This window comes from Corvus moneduloides, chromosome 9, assembly GCF_009650955.1.
Source record: "Corvus moneduloides isolate bCorMon1 chromosome 9, bCorMon1.pri, whole genome shotgun sequence".
Classification (NCBI taxonomy): Eukaryota; Metazoa; Chordata; class Aves; order Passeriformes; family Corvidae; genus Corvus; species Corvus moneduloides.
Window position 1 is genome coordinate 31,684,863 of NC_045484.1, and position 25,495 is coordinate 31,710,357.

The 25,495-nt window shown below is 48.7% G+C and overlaps 1 protein-coding gene across 6 annotated transcripts in view; it reads right to left on the reverse strand.

Annotated features, from left to right (window-relative positions):
• LRRC7 (leucine rich repeat containing 7) overlaps positions 1–25,495 on the reverse strand; it is a 103,822-nt gene that overhangs the window by 9,986 nt on the left and 68,341 nt on the right. For 4 of the 6 annotated variants that reach the window (XM_032117672.1, XM_032117671.1, XM_032117674.1 and 1 more), the window contains 12 exons: positions 24,528–24,602; positions 23,918–24,062; positions 22,933–23,005; positions 18,960–19,089; positions 18,453–18,568; positions 12,889–12,958; positions 11,448–11,547; positions 10,725–10,849; positions 8,054–8,254; positions 3,148–3,259; positions 2,783–2,963; positions 202–1,879 (listed from right to left, as the gene is read on the reverse strand). In XM_032117672.1, coding sequence (XP_031973563.1) covers positions 202–1,879; positions 2,783–2,963; positions 3,148–3,259; positions 8,054–8,254; positions 10,725–10,849; positions 11,448–11,547; positions 12,889–12,958; positions 18,453–18,568; positions 18,960–19,089; positions 22,933–23,005; positions 23,918–24,062; positions 24,528–24,602 — 3,006 coding nt within the window. Of the gene's footprint in view, positions 1–201; positions 1,880–2,782; positions 2,964–3,147; positions 3,260–4,615; positions 4,730–8,053; positions 8,255–10,724; positions 10,850–11,447; positions 11,548–12,888; positions 12,959–18,452; positions 18,569–18,959; positions 19,090–22,932; positions 23,006–23,917; positions 24,063–24,527; positions 24,603–25,495 lie in introns of those variants that run through there. The other 2 variants (XM_032117677.1, XM_032117676.1) reach the window with 2 other exon arrangements.

Consider the following 25,495-nt stretch of genomic DNA (forward strand, 5'->3'; position numbering starts at 1 on the left):
ACCAGTGAGGAGCCTCTGGATTTAGTGGGATCCCTCACTCCAGCTGAGCACACCCAGGGCCCTCGGCAGGCCATTCCCTCGGACACCACGGCAGGAATTTCATCCCTGGGAATTCTGGTGGTCACCACTGCACGTGCAAATCGTTTGACAGAGCGAAACACACAACTAAAGGCATTAATTGCAGAGAAATGCCAAACATACCCTGTCTAACCTTCTAGCTTCTATATGTCTAAGTAGCTGTTGTCTCCAGTCAGCGGGCATTTTAGCACAGCTCTCATTTCCCTTCCCAGGGGGAGGCCGTGGCTTTATATCACTGCTATCGGAAGGCTTGTCGCCATAGTTACCCAAGTTATAGTCTGACGGAATCTTTTCCAGCAGAGCTGCCATGGTGGGCCTCGCTGAGACCGGCCGCGTTTGGGCCGTGCCGTAGCTCTCTGTGCTGTAGCTTCGTGCGGACAAGGGCCTCCTTTGCGTGAGGTTTTTAACTGGGAAGCTCCCAGTCTGGGCTTTCACTTCCTGGTAGGAAGGGTGCTCGTCTTCGTAGCGCCCGTTGCGCTTGAGGAACTGGGCCTCGGGCACGGCCATGCTGCCCTGGCGCTCCGGGGCGCCGCGGAACGGGGCCCGGCCGTACCTGTCCGCCGGGGGCAGCTCCTGGGGCTCGCCCACCCTGCGGAACACGGACATCTCCGCCGAGCTGACCAGCGAATCCGCCCTGCGCAGGAAGCCGGGCCGCGTGGCCGGGCCAGGGAACGGGGCCGGCGCCGGCTCCTCGCTGACCGAGGGCTGCGAGAAGGAGAACATGGGCTCCACGGGCGCGTAGCCGCGGTAGCCCCGCGGGCTCACCAGCTCCTGGGGCAGGCTCTTGGCCGGCTGGGGCAGGTACTCGGCGTTGAGCTGGAAGGGTGGCAGGAGCCGCTTGTCGGCCGGGAGCTCCACGGCGCCCTGCGGGTTGAAGCTTTGGTCGAACTGATAAACCTTCTTGGTGACCGGCGCCTTGTGCTGCGGCTGCACCTTGACGCTGCCGTAGGTCAGCAGCTCGTCGTCCAGCATGGGCACGGACTGGCTGCGGGACATGCTCAGCACGCCGTGCTCCGGGCCCAGCAGCTTGTCCACCCTCTCGTGGGGGCCCACGGTATCGTTCCCGGATGCATAGTTTTCCAGGGGGATGTTGTACACCTTGTACGCACCGATGTCGATCTCGTCGATGCTCTGCGACTTCTTAAACTTGTTCGTTTTTAAATCCCTCATCATCGGGGAGAGCCGCTCCGTGCTCTTGCTGATGGAGATGACGTTTTTGGAAGGGTCTGGGCGACAGTGCATATGGGAAAAGACGTTCGTGAGGCTTCTGTTAGTGTTGGAGTCGTGATATTCCCATGGAATTCCTGGAGTGAAAGTGCCTGTCATTTCGGGAGACTCCTTGATGTGATCTTTCCGCTCAGGCAAAGGGCTGGTGTTGGGGGTGCTTTCCAGTTTGGAAGGAAAAGCTGTCCTGTCTTCAAAAGGACTGGGGGTTCTGGTCCAATTTTGCCAAGGATTGGGAGGAGGCACTTCAGAGTCGTGTGTGTTTCTGAGCGCGGGCTGCTCCAGCTCCAGGGGGATCCCCACGATCCTGTCCTGCCGGATCAGCGGCCGGCGCCCGTGCGCGGAGGAGCTCCTGGATTTGGTGCTCAGCAGGGGGTTGGTGCTGGGGTTCTCTGCTGCGCTCTCCTCGGCCACGAATCCCGTGTTGTCGTAGTGGGAGCCGTCGTTCCAGCTGTCGGCGAAGGCGTCGCTCAGCGGGCGCCGCTCCGGGCGCGCCGGAACGTTCCCGGCCGGAGCCGCTTCCCGCTGGCTCAGCAATGGCTTGGTCTCCAGGGGCTGTGGGAATGACTGGGCCAGCCTGCAAAGACAAGAGAAGGGAACAAGATAAAATGTCCTCCATCCCAGCACGTCAGCACTCATCATCCTTGGAAAGCAAGTCAGCCTCCTCCCATCTACGCTCTGGCTTCGGGATCGCACTGGGAGACTTCGGGGATTCTTATCACGGAACATTCCCAGTTGGAAGGGCCCCACAAGGATCACTGAGTCCAGGAATCAAACCTGCCCCCTTGGTGTTTTCAGCACCAACTGAGCTACTCTCAAGCTGTTGGAAACTCCGTGGATGTCGTGCCACTGGCACGGGAACGGTGGCAGCAGGTTTTTGCCCTGGAGCACAGACTCTGTCAGGACACACACGGAGAAGCTAAGAAGTCACTCAAAGGCCTGGCTGGCTCCATGCTGTGTTCCCAGAAATCCTGCTGAACAGATTTTCCTGCTGTAAAAATAATGGATGAGTGCGACAGAAGGTTTCCCCCACTTTTTAACCAGAGACACCAGAGGCAGTTTGTGCCTGTTCCCATCCAGCTCTTTAATGGGGCAGGGCTGTGGATGGAACAGTGTGAGGGGATTTATGGCAGGCACAGACAGGACAGGCTGGTCCTGGAATGTTTCCAGTGCAGGTTATGGCTTCCCAAGAACCTTTCTGGAGGTCCAGGGCAGAGGGAGCTGGGACAGCAGCAGTGGGACACCAACTGCACCAGCTGCAGCTCCGTCTCCAGGAGCTTTAATGCCTGGAGATAGCACAGAGCTGAACCACCAGCTGTGGGATTACTGCTGTTTATGGAATATGGAGGGCGGCCAGCTCTGCACAGCCAACATGGCATAAAAACGTGGATTTTTTAAGCCAAACGCCCTAACGGGGTCACTCTGAGGGGCCACACAGGACAGAGTGCAAGCAGAAGCTGTGTCAGGAAAGATGTCACACCTGTTCCCCCACAAAGAGTTATTCACTGCTTCTTTAGCCGTGGTCTGCAGGGAGCCCATTTTTACGTGCGCGTTGGAAGACCCTGAGGAAGCCTGGGAAGGGGAATAGTCTGAGTAAGTGCCTGAGGAAACGCTGTTATTCAGACAATGGATCTTATCTGCTTCAGACTCATCTGTCGACTCTGAAACAAAACACAGCAAACGCTTTCAGGGGCTGGAACTCGGCAGTGAAACTCCAGAAAAAACACATTTTAAGTTAAAACTACGGATGACATCGATATGTGCACAAATATCCACGGGCTACAAGCAGAGGTGGAACATCCCCATCACACCATTTCAGTTCAAAGGCTGTAAATCCGTCAGTACCTTTCTTGTCTTTACCCAGCAGGACGAGTTTGGGGGGGTACAGCGGCGTCTCGGGCATGGAAGGACGGAGCTCCCCTATCCTCATCTCGCTGCCAGGATGTCCAAAGGCATCCTGAGGGACACAACAGCGCAGAGTGAACACAGGCAACAGAAACACTTCAAACTGCAGCACACAAACAGTTCAGAGCCTTCTCCTCACGGCCATTAAAATGCCCCAAACGCACCACACTGTGGTGCCAGTTTGTCAGCAGAAAGTTCTAATTAATCCTACACAAATCCTCCTCAAAACGAGGGTGATGTGCTCGTTCTGGAAATGTGGGCAAACCAGATGGAACTTGCAAGATACATCAAGGCCGTGTAAAGATTTTTGATGAAGTCAAGGTCACCGAAACGCTGCCAGTAGAAGGAAATCTACACAAACGGAGAGTAAACAACTCTCAGGATGGAGGACTCCTCTGTCAGTTATTTCTGGTGAGTCCTTCCAGAGATTCAGCTGTCCCTGGAGCCATGCTTAATTAAAGTGACTCTGTCTCTAAGGAGTTTGTGGCTGAATTAAAATGATTTGGATTTAATAAACTTCTGCCAGAGAGTTCAGCACATCTGACCTTCACACAGGCCCCGCAACAGGACATGTGCTGAAAATAACCCCGGTTAAACTCGGGGAGGAAAGTGGGACTCTTCCTTAGAAAGAGATATTTTAAATCAGGACATTTAGGCTCCTGGGGTGGCTAGGAGGGAATGAGGGCACCAACAGGAGTTTTGGGGACCTTCTGATCCCTGCAGAAAGCTCAGAGATGAGGAGGATGAGCGTCCTGGGGAGCCAGGGATGGGTGACACCGGAGGATCTCTGTGCCCTGACAGGTTGGAAAGGTTCTCCAGTGAGTTTGGAGAGGGAAGGCAATGGGGAGAGATGGAATAATTAGAGATGCAATTTCAACTGGAGTACCCAAACCAAATCCATGTTGTTAAAATATAAAATGCTACAATGCTTTTAAAGTGTTCTTGTTTTTACTCACAAGGAGGAAACTTTCAGAGGTTTGCTCGCCAATCACTACTTTTTGTAGTGACAGAGGTTTGTAGAAGCATTTGCCATGTGATTTATCCCTGGAGAATTTAATGCTGTTTACACCAGAGCTATTTCAATCCCTCTGTATTTGATATTCTACTGGAGGCAGGACCTTCCCAGAAGAGGCGTCCTCAGTTGAATCAACCCCCTCAGGGCTCATATTTAAGGCAGCACAGTTCCATGGTGATTCCCACATGGAGTCATCCAGTCAAGCCTTCCCTTCCCCATGCAGAGGATTTCCCTGGTGCTCCACAAGTGCCCAGTGACTCCCCCACAGCCAAACCCCAGCGCAGCACAGCCCTTCCCAGTGCAGTGGGGCAAACTGGTGGAACCCCATTGCTGGGGCAGTCAGAGTGCAGAGCAGTGCAGAGGGTGAAGTTCTCAGCCCAGGTCTGGCTGTACCTCTGAGCTTTGGGCTTTGTCCTCCCTGCCCTGGGCTTCCAGAGGTGATTTCGGGGTGTTCTCAGGGTCAGGCAGGGGGCTCTTGGGGGATTCTTTGGTTTCTTTCTCTTGAACCTGGAATCCCAATATTGTGCCGTGAATCTTCCAGGAGTTTTAAGCTTAAACTGCCCCCCTTGCTGTAAGAGAGGAAGACCCAGCAGCTCCGTTTTTGACAAGATGGTGAACACAGGGCTCTCTTTCAGGTGCATGAAGTTCCCTATTTTTTAGTATTTTCCTTTTCCTTTTATCCCCCAGCCCAGCTATTCCAACAAAAACCAACGCACTTTTGAAAGAACCACTCTGGCATTTGTGAATCTGCCGTGAATATGTGAAATACGCAGTAAAAAACCCCAAATCATACTCCATTTAATTCCACTCTCTTTAAGAGGACCTTTTTCTTACAAAGCCAAGAACAAAAAGGTCACTAATAGAAAGAAAATTGCAAGGAGGAAGGGAAGAGAGGAATGCAATTGTGTTGAGTCAGGATTTATTCCTCAGGATTAACTGGGGAAGGATACGGGAAGAGGGCAGAGAACTGTGGTGAGGAGAAAACACCTGGTACAAACCACTGAAACAAATGGGAAGAGAAATATCCCCAGATATATTCAGGCTGAGAACACAAGAACATTAAGTTATAATCTGGAGGGACAGAATTTTTGGAATGACCAGATTCCTGGAATCTGCTTGGAGCAGCCCAGGGCTCTGGGAAGGGATGAGGCAGAGGAAATGTGGGATATTCTCAATCCAAACACATCCAGAACACGAACTATAAAGATGTGACTTGCTGGTTTTGATTGATATTCCTCATTGTTTCTCATGGAAAGGCAGCACAAGCCCCCAGATAATCCCAGACTTCTCTTTGGCCAAAACTCACATCTTTCAAAAAGAATCAGAATGATGAAGAGGTTTGTTTTAATTGAGGATTAATCAAGACATTGTTTGCTTGCTGTGAAGGAAGGTGAAGGATGGTACAGAGGATTTGAAATTATTCAGTTCCTCATTCCAGATTGCTCCTTTTCATTATTTAGAAACAGTTTCTGAAGAGACACGTGCAAATTAATTGCAGGGAAAGCCAGAAGAGATCAGAAAGCAGCTGATCTGAGGATGAGAAGTGAGCAGTGCACCTGAAATTCAATTACCTGGGATCAGAAACTGCCTTCAGCCTTTAGCTACATCACAACACACCTGCAGTTTCAGAGCGTGCTTTAACTCGAGGCTTGAGTTTGTCTGCTAATTATCTGCAAAGCAAATGGAGCTTAATTATGTTTTATTTACTGGGTTACAACTGAAATCAGGCCAATATTGTTCACAAAACCATTCACACTTTGCCTACACTTCGCATGTGTTTTATCCTCGTGCAGGAAGCCAAGGAGAGGGAAATGTATCTGCACCAGCCTGATTAGAGCCAAACCCCCTCCCAGTGTCTGGGAAGGACAAGAACATCCCTTTTCTTTTCCTTGGCTGGTGGAGCAGTTGTGGTACCAGTCCTGACTCCGTCCCAGGGAAATGAAAACCTGAAAAAGTTCCCCCATCTCCACCTGCACAGCACAGAAGGTGAAATCTCACCTTCGCTGGCACGTGGGAACAGGGGGGGCTCACGGCTCCTGCTCTGGGAGGGAGCTGCAATCCCACTATTTCATGGCGCTTCAGCAATCACCCTGCTCTGGCTGCAGCAGTTCAGCTCCTCGTGCAGAGAGGTTTTTGAGAGGTTCCTGTGTCTCCACACAAAGCCAGGGATGTCTCCACAGCAGCATTCCAGACTCGCTGGTGCTCATGGTGTTGCTGCCATTTCCTCCTTCCTTCCACTCCCTGAGGGAGCATTCCCTGGCTCTGCCAGCTCCCAGGACACTGCTGGGGCCCGGCTCACTGGCATGTTCCTATTTCATTGAAAAACTCAACATCATTTTAACAAACATTAACAAACCACTGACTTTTGGAGGCCACATCCCCAGCCACAGCCACGGGAGCAACACCTAAAACCTCTGCCAGGCCACACGGATCAAATTCCAGATGGAAGCACGCAGGGATAATTAAAACCCACAGAAAGCTGTTGAGAATATTCAAGTTCAAATGATAGATAATACAAAAGAAATTCTGTGTGTTCAGCAACAAGAGCAGGATGTCAAGACTCGTGGCCCCAGTCACCAGCTGGTTCAAGGATCAGATTTACACAGTGAGAATTTAATGAGTCAAGAGGAATAATGGTGGGATTGAAGATTTCAGATTTAGATGAAAACACGAGTGATTTAACGGAACTATTTTAGCTGAAATTAAATATTTAGCTTCAATATTTTAGTCCTAATCGAAATCGTGCCTAGAGTTGAAGTGTTCTGAAGCCAGCTTGAAGAGACAACTTTGGGGGGTTATTTTTTTAAGGAATGAAAATGTTTAACCGCAAATAAAACACAGCACTGAGAGAGCAGCTAGAGCTGAATGTGTAATATTTGTGCCAAAGACAAGGAAAACCGAGGGAGAACAATTCCTGCACACAGGACTGGCCACAGACAGGGGCATTTCAAGGACAATGAGTTTGTCACAATGTTCAGACAAACAGAGGAGTGAAAAAGAAGGAGAAACTTTTTCCTCATTTATTTTTTTTCAGCATTAAAGCTTTGCAAAGATTTTCAGGAATGCTGGCATTCCTGCAGACCTCTCCAGGCTTTTAAACTCCCATGGGAAGGGGTTTCCCTTGTTTCTGAATTGTGCCTGCTCACAGGTTTGATGGGGCAGATGAGACCAAGCTCCAGCAGGACTGAAGGATTTAGGAATTTACCTTTTGGTGATTAATCCCGGGGTGGAATTCATCCCTGTGCTTGGCAAACACTCCAGGAAGAGCTGGATCCTGCAGCTCCCTGGGAGTCACCATCCAGGGCTGCTCCCTGCAGGGGAAGGAGCTCTCCAGCTGCCTTCATTAACTCTGGGCAGGGTTAATTGGATTCCTGCTCCTAACAGGAATCCCAGGAGCAGAGCACAGCAAGGCCAGACAGAACTGAGTGGTCTTTAACAGATGAAACGGGGTGGGATGGGATGGAAATGGTGCCTGGGCCCATCCTCCTGCCACATGCCAGTCCCACTCCATGAAATTCAACAGGGTGCTGGGATAAATCCACAGCAGAATTCCCATCAAGGCAGATTTCAACCCAAAACTTCAGCAGCATTGGGGAAATCAGCAACTCAATCTAGAACTGGATGAAACTCAGCAGCTCACTCTAAAACTGGATGAAACTCAGCAATTCACTCTAAAACTGGATGAAACTCAGCAACTCACTCTAAAACTTTACAGGGGAAACAAGAATCTCAGGTCTGAGGTTCCCAGCAGATCAGAACATCATTTGGTGGTTCAAAACCCTTACAAAAGAGTCTGGAATTCTGGAGAGGAACAAGGATCCTTTACAGTACCTCCACTGAGATCTCCTTGGGGGTCAGGGGCCACTTGTGCTCGTACTTGTCCTTGCCAGTGGGGTCAGTGTTGGCAGCTGGGGCCGAGTTCTCGGGCCGCACTCCCAGGCTGGGTTTGCTCACCAGGTTTTGCACAGATTTGACCATATTCTTTAAATCCTCGGGGTATGGAGTGGGGTAACGCTTGAGATTTATCTCCACCTGAACAGTCATAAAAAGATGAATTAAAATCAGGACTTAAAGCAGAAATACAGACTGAAAACAGAGTGCAAAGTAAAGCCTGGCCACGGTACTGGGGCTGAGGGCGCCTTCCTCACGGTTTGGTTGATCTGTTTGGGGAGTTTGAGGAGTTCAGGACTGAAATTTGCTCGCTGACTCTTTGTCAGCCTAGAGTGGAATCCCAGTGACATAAAATAAGGGATGGGAGTGGTTCCCTACAAGCCCATCTCTCACCCTGGGAGGGTGCTGTTAACTCTGCACTTTGCTGGCACATCCCATCACACTTCCCTGAACAATCCTGCTGGCAATGCACAATTAATTTAGCCACGCTCCGTGTACTCAATTAATCTGAATTATGGATGGCAGCTGAGAGCAGGATCCCATCCTCTGGGAGCCATTTGCTCCTGGAGATGGATAATGTTCACACACAGCCGGGTGTCTCTGACTCTTCTCTGGCACAGGAAACCAGACCCGAAGCACTCCAGAGAGTCCCCAAGGCCTGACTGAGCTTTAACTGACTGACAGACCCACAGATTTCCTCGAAAAGCCCACAGCTGAAGTTCCCAAGTTTCCCAGAGGGTGTCAGGATAACGAGGCTGGGAAACGAAGGGATCTGGAATCATTTACCACACAGCAGCTTTACCTCACGGTGCAGGTGAGCTGACAAAGGAGCTGATTTTAACAGCTCCCTGCCAGAGCTGCTGGATTTGAATTCCCAGCGAGGGGCAAAAAAGCAATTTTGGATTCAGCTGAAAATGGTCTGTCCATAGGAGTATTTCAGAGGCAAAAGCACGATTGATTTGGTAAATAAAACTGCATCAAGTGCTGGCATCCAGATCTGAACCAGGAGAGAATAAACGTCACGGAGCAGAACAGAGAATGTTCAAATCTCTGAGTGGGATGTCACTTCTCATAAAGAATTCCACCAGAAAAAGATAAATTAAGACTGGAAAGCAGCACCCAGGCTCTGCTTCAATTATGGTTGAATGAAACCGTGTTTAGGGGTGGCCTAATGAGGCACTTGGTGTCTCCCAGAACTCAGGCCATGGTTTAAGGGCAAGGGCTGAGGCAGGCAGGGCTGAGAGCCAAGGCACAGAGCAAATCCTCGGGAACTCCAGCCAGAGAGAAGGAACTGGAGGGCTGGGATGAGACAGACAATCCCAGGCAGGGATTTCAGCAGGAGTTCTGCATCCCTGGGAGTGTTAATATTGAACAGCCAAACTCCTGGCAGCTGCACTGGGATGCAGATCTTCCCCTCACTGATCCACACTTACCATCCCAGAGGAGATCTGTATTCCCTGTCAATCCCATGCCAGTGCTGCAGCAAAAGCAGCCTGACCTCGAAGAGAGAATTTTCAAACTTCAAAATCCTTGATGGAAAAGAGTTATTGAACAATCCCAGTGACCAAATCTGTTTTAACATCTGTCTGGCTGAGAGTTCCGTTTGATGGGAGGTAAAAGGTGCAGACTGCTTCTGCTGGTATAAAATGCTGCAGTGTTGGTGGTTACTGCCCGCTGAGAATTTCAATTTATTTCAATTTAGCCCTTAAAGGTCTGGCAAAACTGCTAAAAATGTTCATGCTGAGGCCTTCAGCCATGTCACCCCCAGGTAAAATTCTGGCAGCAAGTGGTGGAACAACAGAAAACTTTCCCAGGTGCTGTTTTCCATGCATGACCCATAAGCCTGCAATTCATCCAGGGTAAAATTCCACCTTAATCTATTTATTGTGAGGTGAAGGCTGCTTTTGGCTTCATTTTCTGTTTCACTGTAGCAGCAGAGCCCATTAGCTCTGGGTACAGGAGCTGGAGAAAAATTCCCAACTGGGAAAAATACTGGAAAGAAAAACCAAGAATTTCCACCAAGTTTTCAGTGGAATGTTAAATTGCTATTGACAAGAGAACTGTTAGTTTTAGAAGTAAAATCTGATTTAAATCTCCTCAGATGACCTTATCTCTGACCCTACATTTTACCTTGGCTGTTCTACCACAGTTAGAAATTTGCAGGGTTGAAGTGTGGGATAATTCCTTTACATTATTCAAGGAATAGACATTTTCATGCCAGGTAAAGGCTGACAGGTTTGCAAACACCCTTCTGACAATGCAGCTGACTGAGGGATTGATGGAGAACTCTGGAATGACATTAACTGCACAAAACTGGGGGAGGAAATTCGTGTTTGCACTTCATTTTTTACAAGTGCTGCCCTTTCCACTGCACATTCCATGAGGCTGCAAAGCCCTCGTTGACTTCTACTTTATGGGATCCCCTATGGGATTCAAATACTCCTAAAAAAGGCGTGGTTGGACAGTAATTCTGTCTCCCAACAGGGAGTTAATTCCCCTTGGGACACAGCAGGAATGTGACATTAAAAGACAAACCCAGTTCAATTCAAGACCTGCATATTGAACCCTGTCCATAATATGTGAATCCCAGAATAAATCCAGCAGAACTTACCTTAACTTTCCCTGGATTTTCCTCCTCTTCCTTCTTGTCTTCGAATTCAAAGGCCACAGTCATTCGCTGCTGCCTCTGCTCCTCCCACAGAGTGGGGTTGAAACTGTCACTGTCTGACTGGAAATCTGCAGGGAATTGGAAAGGGAGATGGGAATGATCCCAACAGACTTCTCCTGGCTGGTCACTTGGGCGGTGGTTTGAAAATGCGAGGGGGACAATGGGAACTGAGAAACCACTCCAGAGTTATGAAGAAAACTGGGATGAGAGTGGTGGGAAGCACCACCAGGGTTTGGGGCAGCCCTGGAGCAGAGGGGGAGTGTGAAAATTGGGATTTAATGGAGCTGTGGGAGGAGCAAAGCCTCAATCCAGCAAGGTTTGGGAGCCCTGAGCCCCCAGAGCACAGGGCTGGACATTCCCAGCTCCCAACAATTCCCGGTGTGTGCACACCCAGAGCCAGGTTCAGACTGCTCCTGCAGAGCCTCTCTGGAGAGAAAAGGGGTTCAGAAAATGGCAGTCCGAAAATGTAAGCCAGAAAATGCCAATCTGAGAAGGTCAATCAGAAAACACCAATCTGACAGCCCGGGAATGACAGGATTCCTCCGTGGGGGCCAAACCAGGGATGTCCTGTGGGCCTGGCCCATCCATGGAGCCATGGCCGAACCTTCCTCTCCCTCCCTCTGGAATTCCTCCCCCTCTCCAAACACAGAGCTGCTGGAATTTTACCCTCATCGCTGCGGGGCTGCTGGGGGAACATGTAGTTGGTGAGCACTCGCTGCTTGGTCTCGGGATGCGCCTCCGTCTGCAGCGGGATCAGAGCCTTGGACTGCAGGGAATGGGAAAACACATCCGTAAACTCGGGGGACTGGGCAGGATCCGGCTTCCCGTGCCCAGGGGATGCGAGGCTGGCTGCAGCTCTGCAGGAAAACCAACTCCCCACGGGCTGCAAGGAGCGTGGGGCCTCCTCTGCCGCTCCTCACTCCTGCAGTGCCTGTCATTCCCAGCACAGGGAACATCAGGAATCCCACCTCGCTGCTCCAAGGGAGAAGGATCAGGGAACAAACCTGTCACCACACAGTTCAACACCTCTTGGGGTGTATTTTAAGCCAGGCTTAGCAAAGAGTTAATTATTGATGGGGAGTAAATTCCTGGGGGCTGTCAGTTCACCCGGGAGCAAGACACTGTGGAACTTCCACGGAGCATTCCCTGCGAGCTCCTGCTGTGTTTGACTTCAGCTGGGGATGTTTTATCACTGCTTTGCTCTAAGCTTGCTCCAGGAGTCACTGTCACAGTGCACAGAATGGAAATCAGTCCCTGCTCTGCCACAGGAAAGTCAAAATGCTGGAAAATGTTGTCTATTTAAAGGGCTGGGGGTGTTCTGTGCCTGGGCTGCACAGCCAGGCAATGTGAATTTTTTAATGGAAATCATAGGGGAAAAAAACCCCAAGAATCCTCATTTAACACATTAAAATTTAATCCTAATTTTCTATTACCCCCCCCTTTCAGCTTTCACATTTTTGGCTCCTCTCTAAAACTAAATGTACATTTCAGACTTATTTTAGGGCTCAGCTGCTGCTGGAACTGTTGCATTTCTCAGGGTTCCTGTTGCATAATTTGGTTTAAAATAGAATCCCAAAGAATATCTGCTGTAAACCAAAGCCTGGAACAAAGCCAGGCCCCCTCAGGTTGCAAAGGCTCAGAAATGAGTTTTCTCCCAGAGTCCTTGTGCATCTTTGACTTGTTTGAACCCTCCCTGACTGCCGTGGAGTCCAAAATATGCAGGGATGGGAGAATGGATGGGAAAAGGGAAGAGGAAGGCAAGGATAAGGCAGCAGATGGAGCAAAGGGTTGGAACAGGGTAATAACAAGTTTGGGAACAAACATCTTGAGTTTCTACTTCCAAAATACTCCTGTGCTACTTTTGCCCTTTATTTACTACTTTGGGAAGGAGGCAGAAGCTGATCCTGGTAAAATAAATCCTGCAAAGGTGATTTTTCCCTGTTGAAAAATGATACCCAGCAGGATTTATGGCTGGATATGGAAATCCACAGATGGGCTGGGAGCAAACCCTTCCAAAACTCCTCTGAATCTTGTATTGAGTGTCAGGGTTCATGGACAGGGGCTACAGCCCCTTCCTAAGGAAAATGGGAATATGGAAAGGCATTACCTGGTTGTCAGAAAGCCACAAGGCTGCCAGTTCCTTGAGTTTGGTAAAAGTGAAGGGCAAATTCTTCAGTCTGTAAGGGAGAATATTGGGACAAGGTGAATCCCTCATTTCCAAAACCATTTTTTTGAAGATTGGTGTGCAGCATGTTCATCTTGACCACACTGGAGTGGCTAATATTTCACTGCTTTTTTAAAATCAGTTTTACTAAAGTGCAATATTTTATCAACATTCCACTTATTATTATTATTATTATTATTATTGTTATCATTGTTATCATTGTTACGATTGTTATTATTATACTACAATATTTGATTAATATTCCACATTAAGAGTTCTCCTTGGAAAGTAGAACTGCTGACATCATATCCTTTGCTACCAAGGAGAGACTGATATTTTCCTTTGGCTATAATGGAATAAAATTGAACTTATGAGACAGAGAAAAGAAAAAATCTTGGTCCTGGGGAGGTTTAGAGGAACCTCAGTGTTGCTCACAGAGCTCCCTTTGTGGGACACTGGAAGTTTGGAACAGAAACACTCCGAGATGATGGAAAATTCATTTTTGTCGGAATGTCAGACCAAAGATTAAAATAATATAAATATTCATGGTGAACCTAAATGGCAAAATTAAATGGAGCAGGCAAAAAATTAGCATTTTAATGAGACATTTAAACACCATTTCCTAAAAGGGATCTGAGAGTGGGAATGGGGATGGATGGTGAGATATTTGTGGAATCTTCATTGATGTTTTTCCTGTAACTCCTTCTGAGCAGGGTGTTTTTACAGAGTCGTGGAACCCAGGAGGGTTTGGGTTGGGAGAGACCTTAAATCCCATCCCATTCCAGTGTTCCATGGGCAGGGACACCTCCCACTACCCCAAGGCAACCTGTGTTGTCCCAAAACGCCTTGTTCTTCCCAGGGCTGGGATTCTCCTGCATCAACAGCTCGCCCTGAGGGCCTTGCTCTGCTGGTAGGGGATGTGGGGCTGTTCCAGGGAACTGGAAACAGGGCTGGGACTGGGAATGGGGCAGGGAGCAGCACATCCCCAGAGCCTGCACCCCCACCACGGGTAAGTGCCAAACTTTAAAGCTTAATCATCAAAATGTTTCCTTTGCTGTAAACTCTGACTGATTTTCCAGGAAAGCCACAATCCACAGGAAGAGTGTGGAGAAGCAAAACTGCCCGGGTTGTTTTTCCAGTGTTGGATTTCCACATGGAAAATGTTTCCTTGAGAGAAACAAAAAAAAAAGAAAAAAAAAAAAAAGGAAACATTTCCCCTGAAGCTCCTCAGGTGAATAAACCCAAACTCAACCCAAAGCAGCCCAGTTTTGGGATGACATTCCAAGGACTTCACAGCCATGGAGAAGTTACTGCCAGTGGCTGGAATGAGGGGTTTAGAGAAATTCCTGCCATCTTTAATCCCAGATCCCGTCTTTCACATCATTTGTGATGTTCTTAAGGGCTAAACACTTCCAGAGTAAGATATTACTGTGTAAAAAGAAGAATATTACCCATGGAACTACAGAAAAGCCAGGAAAGTGGTACTGATACTGTTTATGATATCTGAAAAATACCAAATGTGGGAATTTGAGGGGTCTTTGTGGTCTTTGCTTTTACTGGGAGCCTCCTGACACACAGAATTGAAACTTTTTTTTCTTGATAATAATAGTTTTTCTCACATTTCTGTAAAATAACCCACTGGGATTTTCACAGGTATCAAATTCTGGGGCTGTTGTGCCCTAAGATTCAGGCTCAGGGTGTGGGAAGAGTTTCCCCTGATGATTAACTGGAGCACAAACACCTGGGGAATATCCCTGGATCCATCAATCCGCACTTTGGTGACATTCAGAGAGAATTTTCAAACAAAGACCCAAGCAGGACAAATCCAGTGCTGGAAGTGAACCAGACAAAGCCCCGAGAGTTGTCCTTTGTGCCAGTTCTCCAAGGGGAAATCCACACAAAGGGGGGTGTGAGGGTTTGGAAGATCAGGATCCGTGGGAAGCAGCCCCACACCACGCTCCAAACCACGGTGGGGATCCAGGAGCAGTTCCCTGCTTGGGAAGGGGCCGTGGGGTGCAGTGAAATCCTAATTCCTGAGCAGGAGAAGGGAGGGACACAGGGAGCAGAATGTGTGGGGATGGGTGGGGAGGTCTGAGGAGCTTTTTGGGATTCTGTGGGAATGACAAGTTGTGACCCTGGATGCACAGACAGGAAGGGGATTCTCTCTCAGCCCTTTTAGGAACAGGAAAGGGGTTTCTCTCAGCCCCTTTAGGAAGAGAAAGAGGGATTCTCTCAGCCCGTTTAGGAACAGAAAGGGGGATTCTCTCTCAGCCCTTTTAGGAACAGGAAAGGGGTTTCACTCTCAGCCTTTTTAGGAACAGAAATAGGGATTCTCTCTCAGCCCTTTTAGGAACAAGAAGGGGGATTCTCTCTCAGCCCTTTTAGGAACAGAAATAGGGATTCTCTCTCAGCCCTTTTAGGAACAAGAAGGGGGATTCTCTCTCAGCCCTTTTAGGAACAAGAAGGGTGGGTTCTCTCTCAGCCCTTTAAGAACACGAAGGGGGAATTCACTCAGCCCTTTAAGAACAATCTGGAACTAAAAGAAAGGTCACTTACCAGTAACCGAGGCTCTGAGGGAGGTGTAGCCCAAATGAACTTTCTAACAATTCTACCTCTCAATCACAGGGCTCAGACCTGGAAGGACTCTGAGGAGAGAGGAGAAGCAGATGGGAGACAAGGTGTTTGTGGCTACCCATGGACAGGGACACCGGTTACTGGTAAGGAATTTGGGATTTCCAGACTCCCATGAGCGCCTGAGGCCACCCCTGGGAGAAATTCGGGATGAGCTGGAGCTCCCAGAGCTTCCACAGAGCTGCACCTGCACAAACACCTCAGCACAGCCACCTTGTGGCACTCCAGAGCCAGCGGGGGCAGGATGGATCCCATGGGAGCCAGAGCTCCCGGACTGACCGGAGCTGGGCCGCTCCAGCCCCAGGGAGACCCCACCTCATCCACGATCCAGGATCCAGGATCCAACCCCTGCTGGCTCTGCTGGGCAGAGCCAAGAGAATCCTGCATTCCCTCTGGAAAGGTTTGGAGCTGGGAAGATAAAGGGAGAGAGGACTCCCAGGTGTGGAGATGAGAAGGTTGGATACAGTTTTAGGGGCATGGCACAGGGAAGGAAAGCTGGAGTTGCCCTGGGTTGAGTGGAATTCCAACATGGATGTTTGAAGGAAGTCCTGAAATTCAAAGGGCTTCAGGCCAGGTAAGATCAGCAAGTCCCAACATCCAGGGATGAGGAGAAGACATGGAACAGAGTGAAGGTCTGGAGTGGCTGAGCCCAGAGATCCAAAACGCACCAGAGAGGGGCTCAAACACGGACTGCCCTGAGCAAAATGGAATCTGGGATTCCCATTGGCCCCAGTTCCAAAATGCACCAGAGAGGGGCTCAAACACTGATTCCCCTGAGCAAAATTCCTTCTCCCAAGGGCTGGGAGGGGCACCCAGGGAAAGAGCTCCTGGGATCTCCCTCCTCTGCCAGATCCAGGGAAGAGCAGAGGGCCAAAGCTGCTGTGGGAACATGGGAATGTTCCAGCAGGAAGTGGAGCCCTGGCTCTCTTTGGCTCTTCTTTGGCATGAACTCATCCAAAGGAACAGCAGGGATTGCCTGAATAGTGGTGAAGAAACTGAGACCACAGAAAAGTAAAAAAGTCACTGAAAATCCAACATAAGAAGGTGTCTGAACTTAATCCAGACTCTTTGGAGTAGAATGTGGGGACTTTTTAGTCTCATTAAGGTGGGAAGTTCCATGGCAGAAGAATTATCCCAACATCCAGCAGGGCAACGTTCGAACTCAGCCGGAGCTGAGAGCAACGAGAGAGGAACAGCTTGGAAAGGTTCACTTCCCAAACCACTCCAGAAGAGTACAGGAGACGATTCCACCAGGTTTAGAGACAATTCCACCGGGTTTAAGGGTTGAAGGTCTGGGATCTGGGTCCCCAGACACCACGGAGGGGGAGTGGGAAGGGCACAGCTGCCACGTCCCACCCCGTGAACAAACATCACATCCCACCCCAAGGAACAGCACATCCCACCCCACATCACTGGGATGCTGGTCCCACAATCCCACCCCCCCCAGTGGAAATCCCAATCCTCTCACAGCTGGGAAGAAAGGAGGAGGGGCAGGGAGCTGGAATTTTGCTGGAATCCAGGAAGGCTGGGAAGCCCTGCCTGCCCCTACCCCGGAGCTGCCTCCCCCTGTCCCACCCCAGCATCCCAGTCTGTCCCTGCACACTCGGATGGCCCTGGAATCAGCAGCTGACCTGGCTGGAAAATCACTGGGGAAAAAATGGGGAAAAAACCCCAAATGCCCCCCAACAGTTTCCTGCTTCCTCAGCTCAAACTCCTGGCACAATTCCAGGCTGGCAAAGGGGGCAGTGACCCTGCTCAGGGTGGTTTAACGTGCCAGGGAAGGCTCCCTGCATTCCTGAACTCCCAGGACATCCTGGATCAGCACTGTCCTCTGCCCCCCCACTCCTGAGCCCTCCTGTGTGTCTCCACAGGGCAGAGAAGGGACCAGCCTTGGGAATATCCACCTGGAAATCCACTGGATTTGGGACAGGCCCACACAGGATGGAATTTATGCCACACGATTGCAACGCAGAATGGAACCGAATTAAGGAATTTCAAAGAGTATTCCAGGGGGTTTTCCATGGCTTTCCATAATTTATCATTTATGTCCAACCTGAATCTCAGCGATGAAACTGCTGCCACAGGGCTGGAAAGCCCTTCCCTAATTTTTCCTGAGTGTGGTTGGAAATTCCCGGAGAGAAAATGGAATTCACCCCCTGCATCTTGCACTGCCCAGCAGACCTGTGGTCCTACTGCAAATTCCCACATTCCTGGCACATCCACATGGACCAATCCCAGGGGAATTCAGTCTTTCCACGTGCCTGTGGCAGCACAGGACAGGGATCAAGAAAGGCTCATTTTAAGCATTTGTTTCTTATCTAAGCACAGGCCTGTGCAAAAGGACAGAGGAATCTGGGGTTTGACCAAAAAAAAAAAAAAAAAAAAGGAAGGAAATGAAAAATGTTCCTTGGATTTCAGTGGATGCAGGACAACAAATTCCTGTTTCCTGATTCCCTGGGTATCAGCTTTTTAATCATTAAATATTGCAAAGCTACAGACAATGCGAAAGCCAAATATCTCGTTTTTTGGATGGAAACAGCAGGAGATGAAAGAAGGAAATGGGGTTTAAGCTATTAAAACACACCAAGGTCCAGATTTTGGCCTTACTCAGTTTTCCTGAAGTTTTCCTTTGGATGTCAAAGGAACTGAGACCAAACTATAAAGATGAAAAAACAATCAAGATTCTTTCCTTACAGTTTAAATGAACTAAATGATAATTATATTATTTTTAAACTAGAATTCTAAAGATAATTTTTTATTTTAAAGTATATTTTAGAGAAATGTATCTTTACAAAGACCTCAAAGGAAAAGCTTAAATTTTAAAAAATGAATTCTTAAATTGGCTAAAAAAAAAAAAAAAATGCTGTGAACTGTACCTGTTATCACTCAGATTTAACACCCTCAGCTTCTGCATCTGGCCAATCTCATCAGGAAGAAATTCCAGTTTGTTGGAGCGCAGGGACATCACAGTCACGTTCTTACAGCTCCCAATCTGTGGGAATGCAAAAGCCGAAATGATGGAATCCCAAGTTTGGGAGTGTTTATTGTCACTTTTCATGTCAGGAGGTGCTAAAGTGGGTTTTACTGAAAGGCACAAAAGGCAGAAAATCCAGGAGTCAATCAGAAAATGACATTTTCCTGTTGGCAGCAACCTCAGGGAATGCCTGGGGTTCCTCCCGCTGCTCCTCACCGGGATATTCCCAGCTTTCCATGGATTTACTGCTCCCTTTTTTACCACTGAGCACAGCAGGAATATTTGCTCTTGCACGTCAAGACAATGCAATTGCACAAGGAGCTGCCTGAGCACATAACGTGTCTGTAGGGGCGGGGATGGAATCCTGGCTCCCACAGCCTGGGATTTATCCATGGAATCCGCTGCTCACCTCTCTGGGCAGCTCCGGCAGGAAGTTCTCGTCCACGGCCAGGGTGCGCAGGTTGTGCAGGTACCCGATGGTGGAGGGCAGCGACTCCAGCTCGTTGCAGCTGCAGTCGAATTCCTCCAGCAAGGACAAGCTGGAACGGGAAACCCTCGTTAGGGACTGGATCATCCCATGAACAACCCCAAACCTCTGCGGGCTCCAAAGCCTCACCAGCTCCAGGCGTCACCCTGAGAGGGAACATCCAGGGCAGAGCTGCTGTGGTTCCTCATGGATCCCTGGAAGTGTCCCAGGCCAGGCTGGACGGGATTGGAGCAGCCAGGGAGAGCGGGAGGTGGCCCTGCCCACTGGATGGGCTTTGAGGTCCCTCCCAACCCAAATCATTCAATGATTTCCACGATTTCCCTGGCAGAAGTCTGTAAGAACAGGATTTTTGGAACCCACTTGAAGGCCACTCGGTTTACCCACGTTATCACTCAGATTTTCTGGGATATTGAGGATATTTAAGAACATGAGGAAGAATTCCAAGCAACTCATTTGGAACCAAGAATGTGACCTTTGGTAATCCAAGTAACACTTCCCAACGGGAATATATGGATGTAAAACGCGTTATAGAGCGAGATATACAAATATATACATAGTACATATGGAGGCTATAGACATATTCCAAAATATTCTGAAGAAATATTTCCTGACTCTCTTCTAAAGTGAGACTGCAAATTAAAATTCTTCAAGTGAAAGTTGTGTGACCACCACAGGTGCCACCACCCAGCTCCTTGGCCCCCTTTGCTCCTCACACTCCACCTCTTACTCTCAAGTACTTTAATCAATAGCAAGGTCAAATGACAAGCAATTATTTCTCCCTAAAATTTCCCGTCTCCCTGTCCAGTGCCTTAGGGACTTGTCAGAGGATTCTCTGTTTTTTTTCTCCAATATTTTGGTGGATCTGATAAGAAGTGCAGCTCTGGCAACACCTCCCACAGACCTTGCTCTGCAGGATTCACAGGAGTCTCAGCTGCAGGGTTGGCCCCTCACTCTGTATCTAATTTGCCTTTATTCCAGTTTCTTAATTAAAAAGATCTTTCAGCCTTCAGATTTGATACCCCATGAAACCAGGGACTGCTGTTCCTCCCAGGGAATCCTCAGAACTTCCCTCAAATTGCTGCACTCCAGCAGGCAGGGAAGCCAAAGTGATCAGGGAGAGGGTTCCTTGGAACACATCCAAAGGCTCTGCCAGGTTCTGTTCCAGCTTTCCTTTAAACCAGGCTCTGCAGGCAGCACAACTCATTCCAGCCACACACAGAAGGATGTCAGGGAAGGCAGAGGCTCAGTTGTTTCCCTGCTTCACAGGAGCAGAGGGAAGCCCGGTGTGAATCCTGGTAAACTGCAGGATGAGCAATTCCCCCTTTCCCTGCTGATAACACACCCAGAAAGGAGATAAGCTTAATTGAGAGCTGCCACCTTCCCAATCCAGCAGGAGATCTGACACTCTGAGCCGCATCCATGGACCTTTCCCTGGCAGTGAAGGATGACTTTATCAGCCCGGAATTTTATTGGGAAGGTGATGCCTGGCACAGCCCTTCCCGGCTGTTTTCCTGCCCCCTGCCATCAGGAGATGGCACAATAGAAACACCAAAATCCCTGGGAAGCTGTATTTCCCCTCTGTAGCCCCTGTGGTGGAAGAGCTGCACTTCAGAAAGGGATTTTCCGTCCCTCACGGATCACGGATCTGGCACGAGGGGAAGCTGGCAGGAGCAGCCATCATCCTGACAGTGCTAATTCAGGTAAAATATCGTTCACCTGGCTGTGCTGCTGGGAGAAATTCCCATCTTTCCCGACAGGTTCAAGGCAAGGCAGACACAAATCAGCTGCTGGTCACTTGGGCACCCACTGGAACGGGGCAGTTCATGGCCCAAGGAAAATGAGGAATATTCTCAGAGAGATAAGCAGAGAGATTCATGGAGTAGGAAGAGTAATTCCAGCCCACCCAAGATCCAAGCTGCATTTCCTACAGCCACAGCACCCAGGGAATGGCCAAAGCAGCCCAAATCCCAGGGGTCACCTCCAGGCACTGTTCATCCAGCATCAGGCAAAAGGAAATTTGCAGACCAAAGAATCCCAGAATCCCAGACTGGTTTGGGTTGGGAGGGACCCTAAAGCCCATCCAGTGCCATGGGCAGGGACACCTCCCACTACCCCAGGGTGCTCCAAGCCTTGGAAACTTCCAGGGATGGGGCAGCCCCAGCTTCACCTGTGCCTTTCCTGCCCTTTCCCTTCCAGTTCAAAGCCATTCCCCCTGGTTCCGTCACTCCAGATCCTGCTAAAACCTGGGAATACAAATCTGCTCCGGCCTTTGCAGCGCCTGGCACAGACTGGCCCCGTGCCCCAAACACCCCCGAGCTCCAAACACTGCCCCAGGCCCAGCTGTGGGTCCTGAATTCCCCTGGCACCTTCCCACCCACCCAGATCCCACAGGCAACATCCCCAGCCTTTGGCTCCGTCAGTGAATTAATGGGAATCCCTGATTTTGGGTGGAATGTTTGATTAAGCTGGGCCTATTGTGCACTCTCAGAGCTACCACGGGCTTGTCCTTTGAACAGAAATCCCAAAAACGAGGGTTGAGCTCCCCACCAGAGCATGGAGTCAGCACTGAAGTGCTCTCATGGAGAAATCCCAGAGGGAATGTTCCCTCCTGCACTCTGCCAATCCCTGTGTGACAGTAACGGGCTCTGGGGGGGTTCCACCACCAGGATTTAGGAAAAAGAGCCCCAGCAGGAATCCATCCAAAGGGATGAGTCAGAGAGCCAAGTTCATTCTGATGTGGGAGACTCTGCCTTCCTTAGAGGAGAGGGAATTTCTCACTGGAAAAGCACAGCCAGGGGCTCCACCACAGCGTGGAGATCGCAGGTGATCCCACCTGCTCTGCAGTTCCACCTCGGAGCTGTGGCTGGGCCTTTGGAAATGTAATTAAGGCTCCACAACAAACACTGAACAGATGTTGGGTTAAAAACGGGATTTCCCCTCAATTGGAGCAATTCAATAAATAAAAAAGTTTTAAAAGGTTTTAGAACTTGACTCCCAAAATTGCTGAAGCTGGATATGAAATCCATCTTTTTGCAGCAACCAGGAGAGCTTGGAGCCTTCGGAGCTTTCACTTGGAAGAGAATTTACTGCTCCACAGAGATTTGGGGAGCAAAGATTTGTCCGTCAGCGATTCCCATCACTAGCTTTTAATGCTCCCCATGAATGTCCCATAAACACCCCAAGGATGAGCCAGCTTGGGCTTTCAGTGGCTGCAGCTGAACAGGTCACAAATATGGATTATTTTTCCCAAATGGCACCACAACAGCTCAATTCTTATTGAGACAGGCCAGGGCCAGGGCTTGGAGCAGCCCGGGATAGTGGGAGGCATCCCTGCCCTGGCAGGGGTGGAACGGGATCCTTTTTGAGGTCCTGGGGTGCCACCAAGCTGCAGACCCTCAGCAGAAGGAGGCAGAGCCGTGTGAGACCCGACACCAGAGGGCTGCAGGGCGTCCCGAGTGCTTCCCGTGATCCCAGCTCCTGGAATCCTTCTGGCTTTCCCACGGAGGTTTCTGACATATTTTAGGAGCCCTCCATCCCTGTGAGGCCACAGCCAGATCCTTCCCAGCTCCAAGCCCTGGCCCTTGCCATGGGAACACATGGATTTTCCCCCAAATACTTCTCCTTCTTCTACTTTTGCTGCTCTGCTCCCCCCAACTGATTCACACTGAAATCTTTGTTTCTCCTCTTGGAAAATTGGATATATTTTACCTTCTCACCCCTGGCACTGAGAAATCCCCAGGATTAAAAGTGGTGCTCCAAATTTAAGTGTCACAACCTGGGCGTTGGAAATGATTTCATAATTCAGTGTATTTGTTTTATTTTATATTTGAAAACCCACACTCCTTGAGCAGAAGAGAAAATGTATTTTAATTAAAAATGATAAACTTGGACTCACTTTCCAATGGCGTTGGGCAGGATTGTGAGCTGGTTGTCATCCACCTTCAGAGTTGTCAGTCTCTTCAACAATCCTGCAGGAGAAATTATGGATGAACAGCTCCCGTGGATATTTCCTGGGATCCCACAAGCAATGATTTGCAACCCCGAACAGCTCCACTCTGGATTTTAGGAAGTATTGTTCCAAATGGATTTATTCCTGCTAAATGCCCTCTAAAAATCAATCTGGGCAGAAATCCATGGAACAAAACTCCTGGGATTGATGGGGAGACATAGAAGACCAAGATGGAAAATGGGAGGAGAAGACACCCAGTAAGAGTGTCAATAATTAGCATTGTTAACTAGCAATCCATGTTGGAATTGGAGTAAATTGATTTCAAATGGAGGAATTCTACAGTTCCATGTTCAAGGGGAAAGGGAAAAGCAAATATAAGGGATTGGGACTGAAAGGAAATATCCTGATGGACAGAAGGATGTGCCTAGAGCCACCTGGCTCCCAGAACTTCCATAGATCCCAAATAATCCAGAAATTCCAGGCGTGTAAAACAGTAAAAAAAAAAAAAAAAAAAGAAAAGAAAAGTAATAGTTTGAATAACTTCCTTTTTATTTCCTTTTTCCACTGTGAATGAGCAGCAGATTCCTGCCAGAGCTTCCCATTGTTCCCCTCATCACTCTCAGACTGATTTTTACATTTAAACCAAATCAGTTCTGTCCTTCTTGGCTTCTTTTCCTTAAAACAGCAAGCCAGGTGGATCAATTCCCTCTGACCATGGAATTCTGCTCCTGACTTAACAAAACAGGAGTGCCCAGACACCATTTTCTGCCCCCTTTGGCATTTAATGGCACTTCTTGCTCCATGGTTATAAAATCCCGGAGTCCCAAAAAATAATCCTAATAATTAAAAAAAAAATATTAAAAAAAAAAAAAAAAAAAAAAATATATATATATATATATAAAATTGAGAGGAATCCCCAAGCTTTCCTCACCTATGGAATCTGGCAGCTGCTGCAACATGTTGGAGGAGAGGAGGAGATCCTCCAGCCCCTCACAGCCCGAGATGTCCAGGTCGACTGTCTCTATCCTGTTTTTTGACACATCCAGGTACACGAGCTGTTTTAACTTCCCTATAGACTTAATAGCACGTGAGACAGAGTTACTTGAGCAGATAGAGCTGTTAATTAGAGCGTTAATTAGAGACAGACACACAAATCCAGCAGATCCGGAGTTATCTCAGCACCCTCTGGATCGTTGCTGTCCCTGTGGCAGGGCCGGGGTGGGCTCGGCCTCAAAGGAGAAAAAGGAACCTCCCCCCCACCCTGGTTAATTAATGTGCTCCAAATTCATTAAATCTGCTGGAATTTGGCATTCCTGGGCCTGCAGCTATTTCTCCAGCTGGACACAGATCCAAGGGATATTCCCAATTCCCACCTCCCACTAGGCAGGTGGAGCTTTTCTATGTTGAACCATCCCATAACTTTTATAATCATTCATTCATTCATTCATTAATGACTCTGTGCACCCACCCAGGAAATGCAGGTGTTCCCCACCAGGCAATCACCAAACCACCCAATAATTCCACAAAATAAATGTCCATACCCCAGGTAGCACTTGCAAGGAATTATTGTCCATCCACAACTCCTTTAGATTCTGGATTTGTTCGAGAACCTCGGGCTGGGGAGAAGAACAAATAATTATGGGCAGCTAAATAAAGCAGTATTTCTTTAGTTAAACAAAAATCAGTATTTTCTTAACAAAAAAGCTTCCCTCTTCACTTCCCTTTGGTTTTTTATAACCCCCCTCAGCCTTTCAGGTGCTCAAGGACAAGGAGAGAACATTCCCCTCGTGTAATTTAACCACTGCTGCTCTTCATCAAAACGTGTAACATTTCAGCAGCTTTTGCAGAAGGAATGAGTGGAAAGGACACATCCTTGGGAGATTTAATATCTGCAGCTGGCACACCCGGGAGTCAGGATGCACCAGGGATCATGGGCACTGATAAAACCTGGAGCTGCAAAATTAAACTTTCATCTGGTTCATTCTTTTCAGCACCTCAGGGTACCAGGGAGAGAGGCTGAAAAAGGCAAGTCCCCGAATCACTCGTCACTCCTTACAGCTGGGAAAATCCAGAACTACAAATCCAGGTCAATATATATTCCCAGGTTTCCTCAGCAGTGTTTTCCTTTCCCATGAAACACTTTCCACAGCAAACCAAGACCTGGAATTTGCCTTTGCCCTCTCAAGTTGTAGAGATTTTTTTCAAAGCCTGGCAGAACCTGGCATTAAATATGCCATGAAATATTCCATGAAATATTCCATTCCAAATCAGGTTCCAGCATTTGGAAGCAGTACAATTGCCCTGGAATGATTCCAACGCAGGCAGGAACAAATGGACCTTCAGACCATAAGAGAGACCTCGAGCTGGTCCGTGTGGTCTGGTTTGGAATGCTGCCATTCCCAGAAGAAATCTGATTTTCCACTTGCCCAGGAACTGTGGGAGGAGCTCCTGATGTCTCATCAGGTAAGAACAAAGCTGATAAGGTGGAGAACTCATTCCTTGTTTTCCA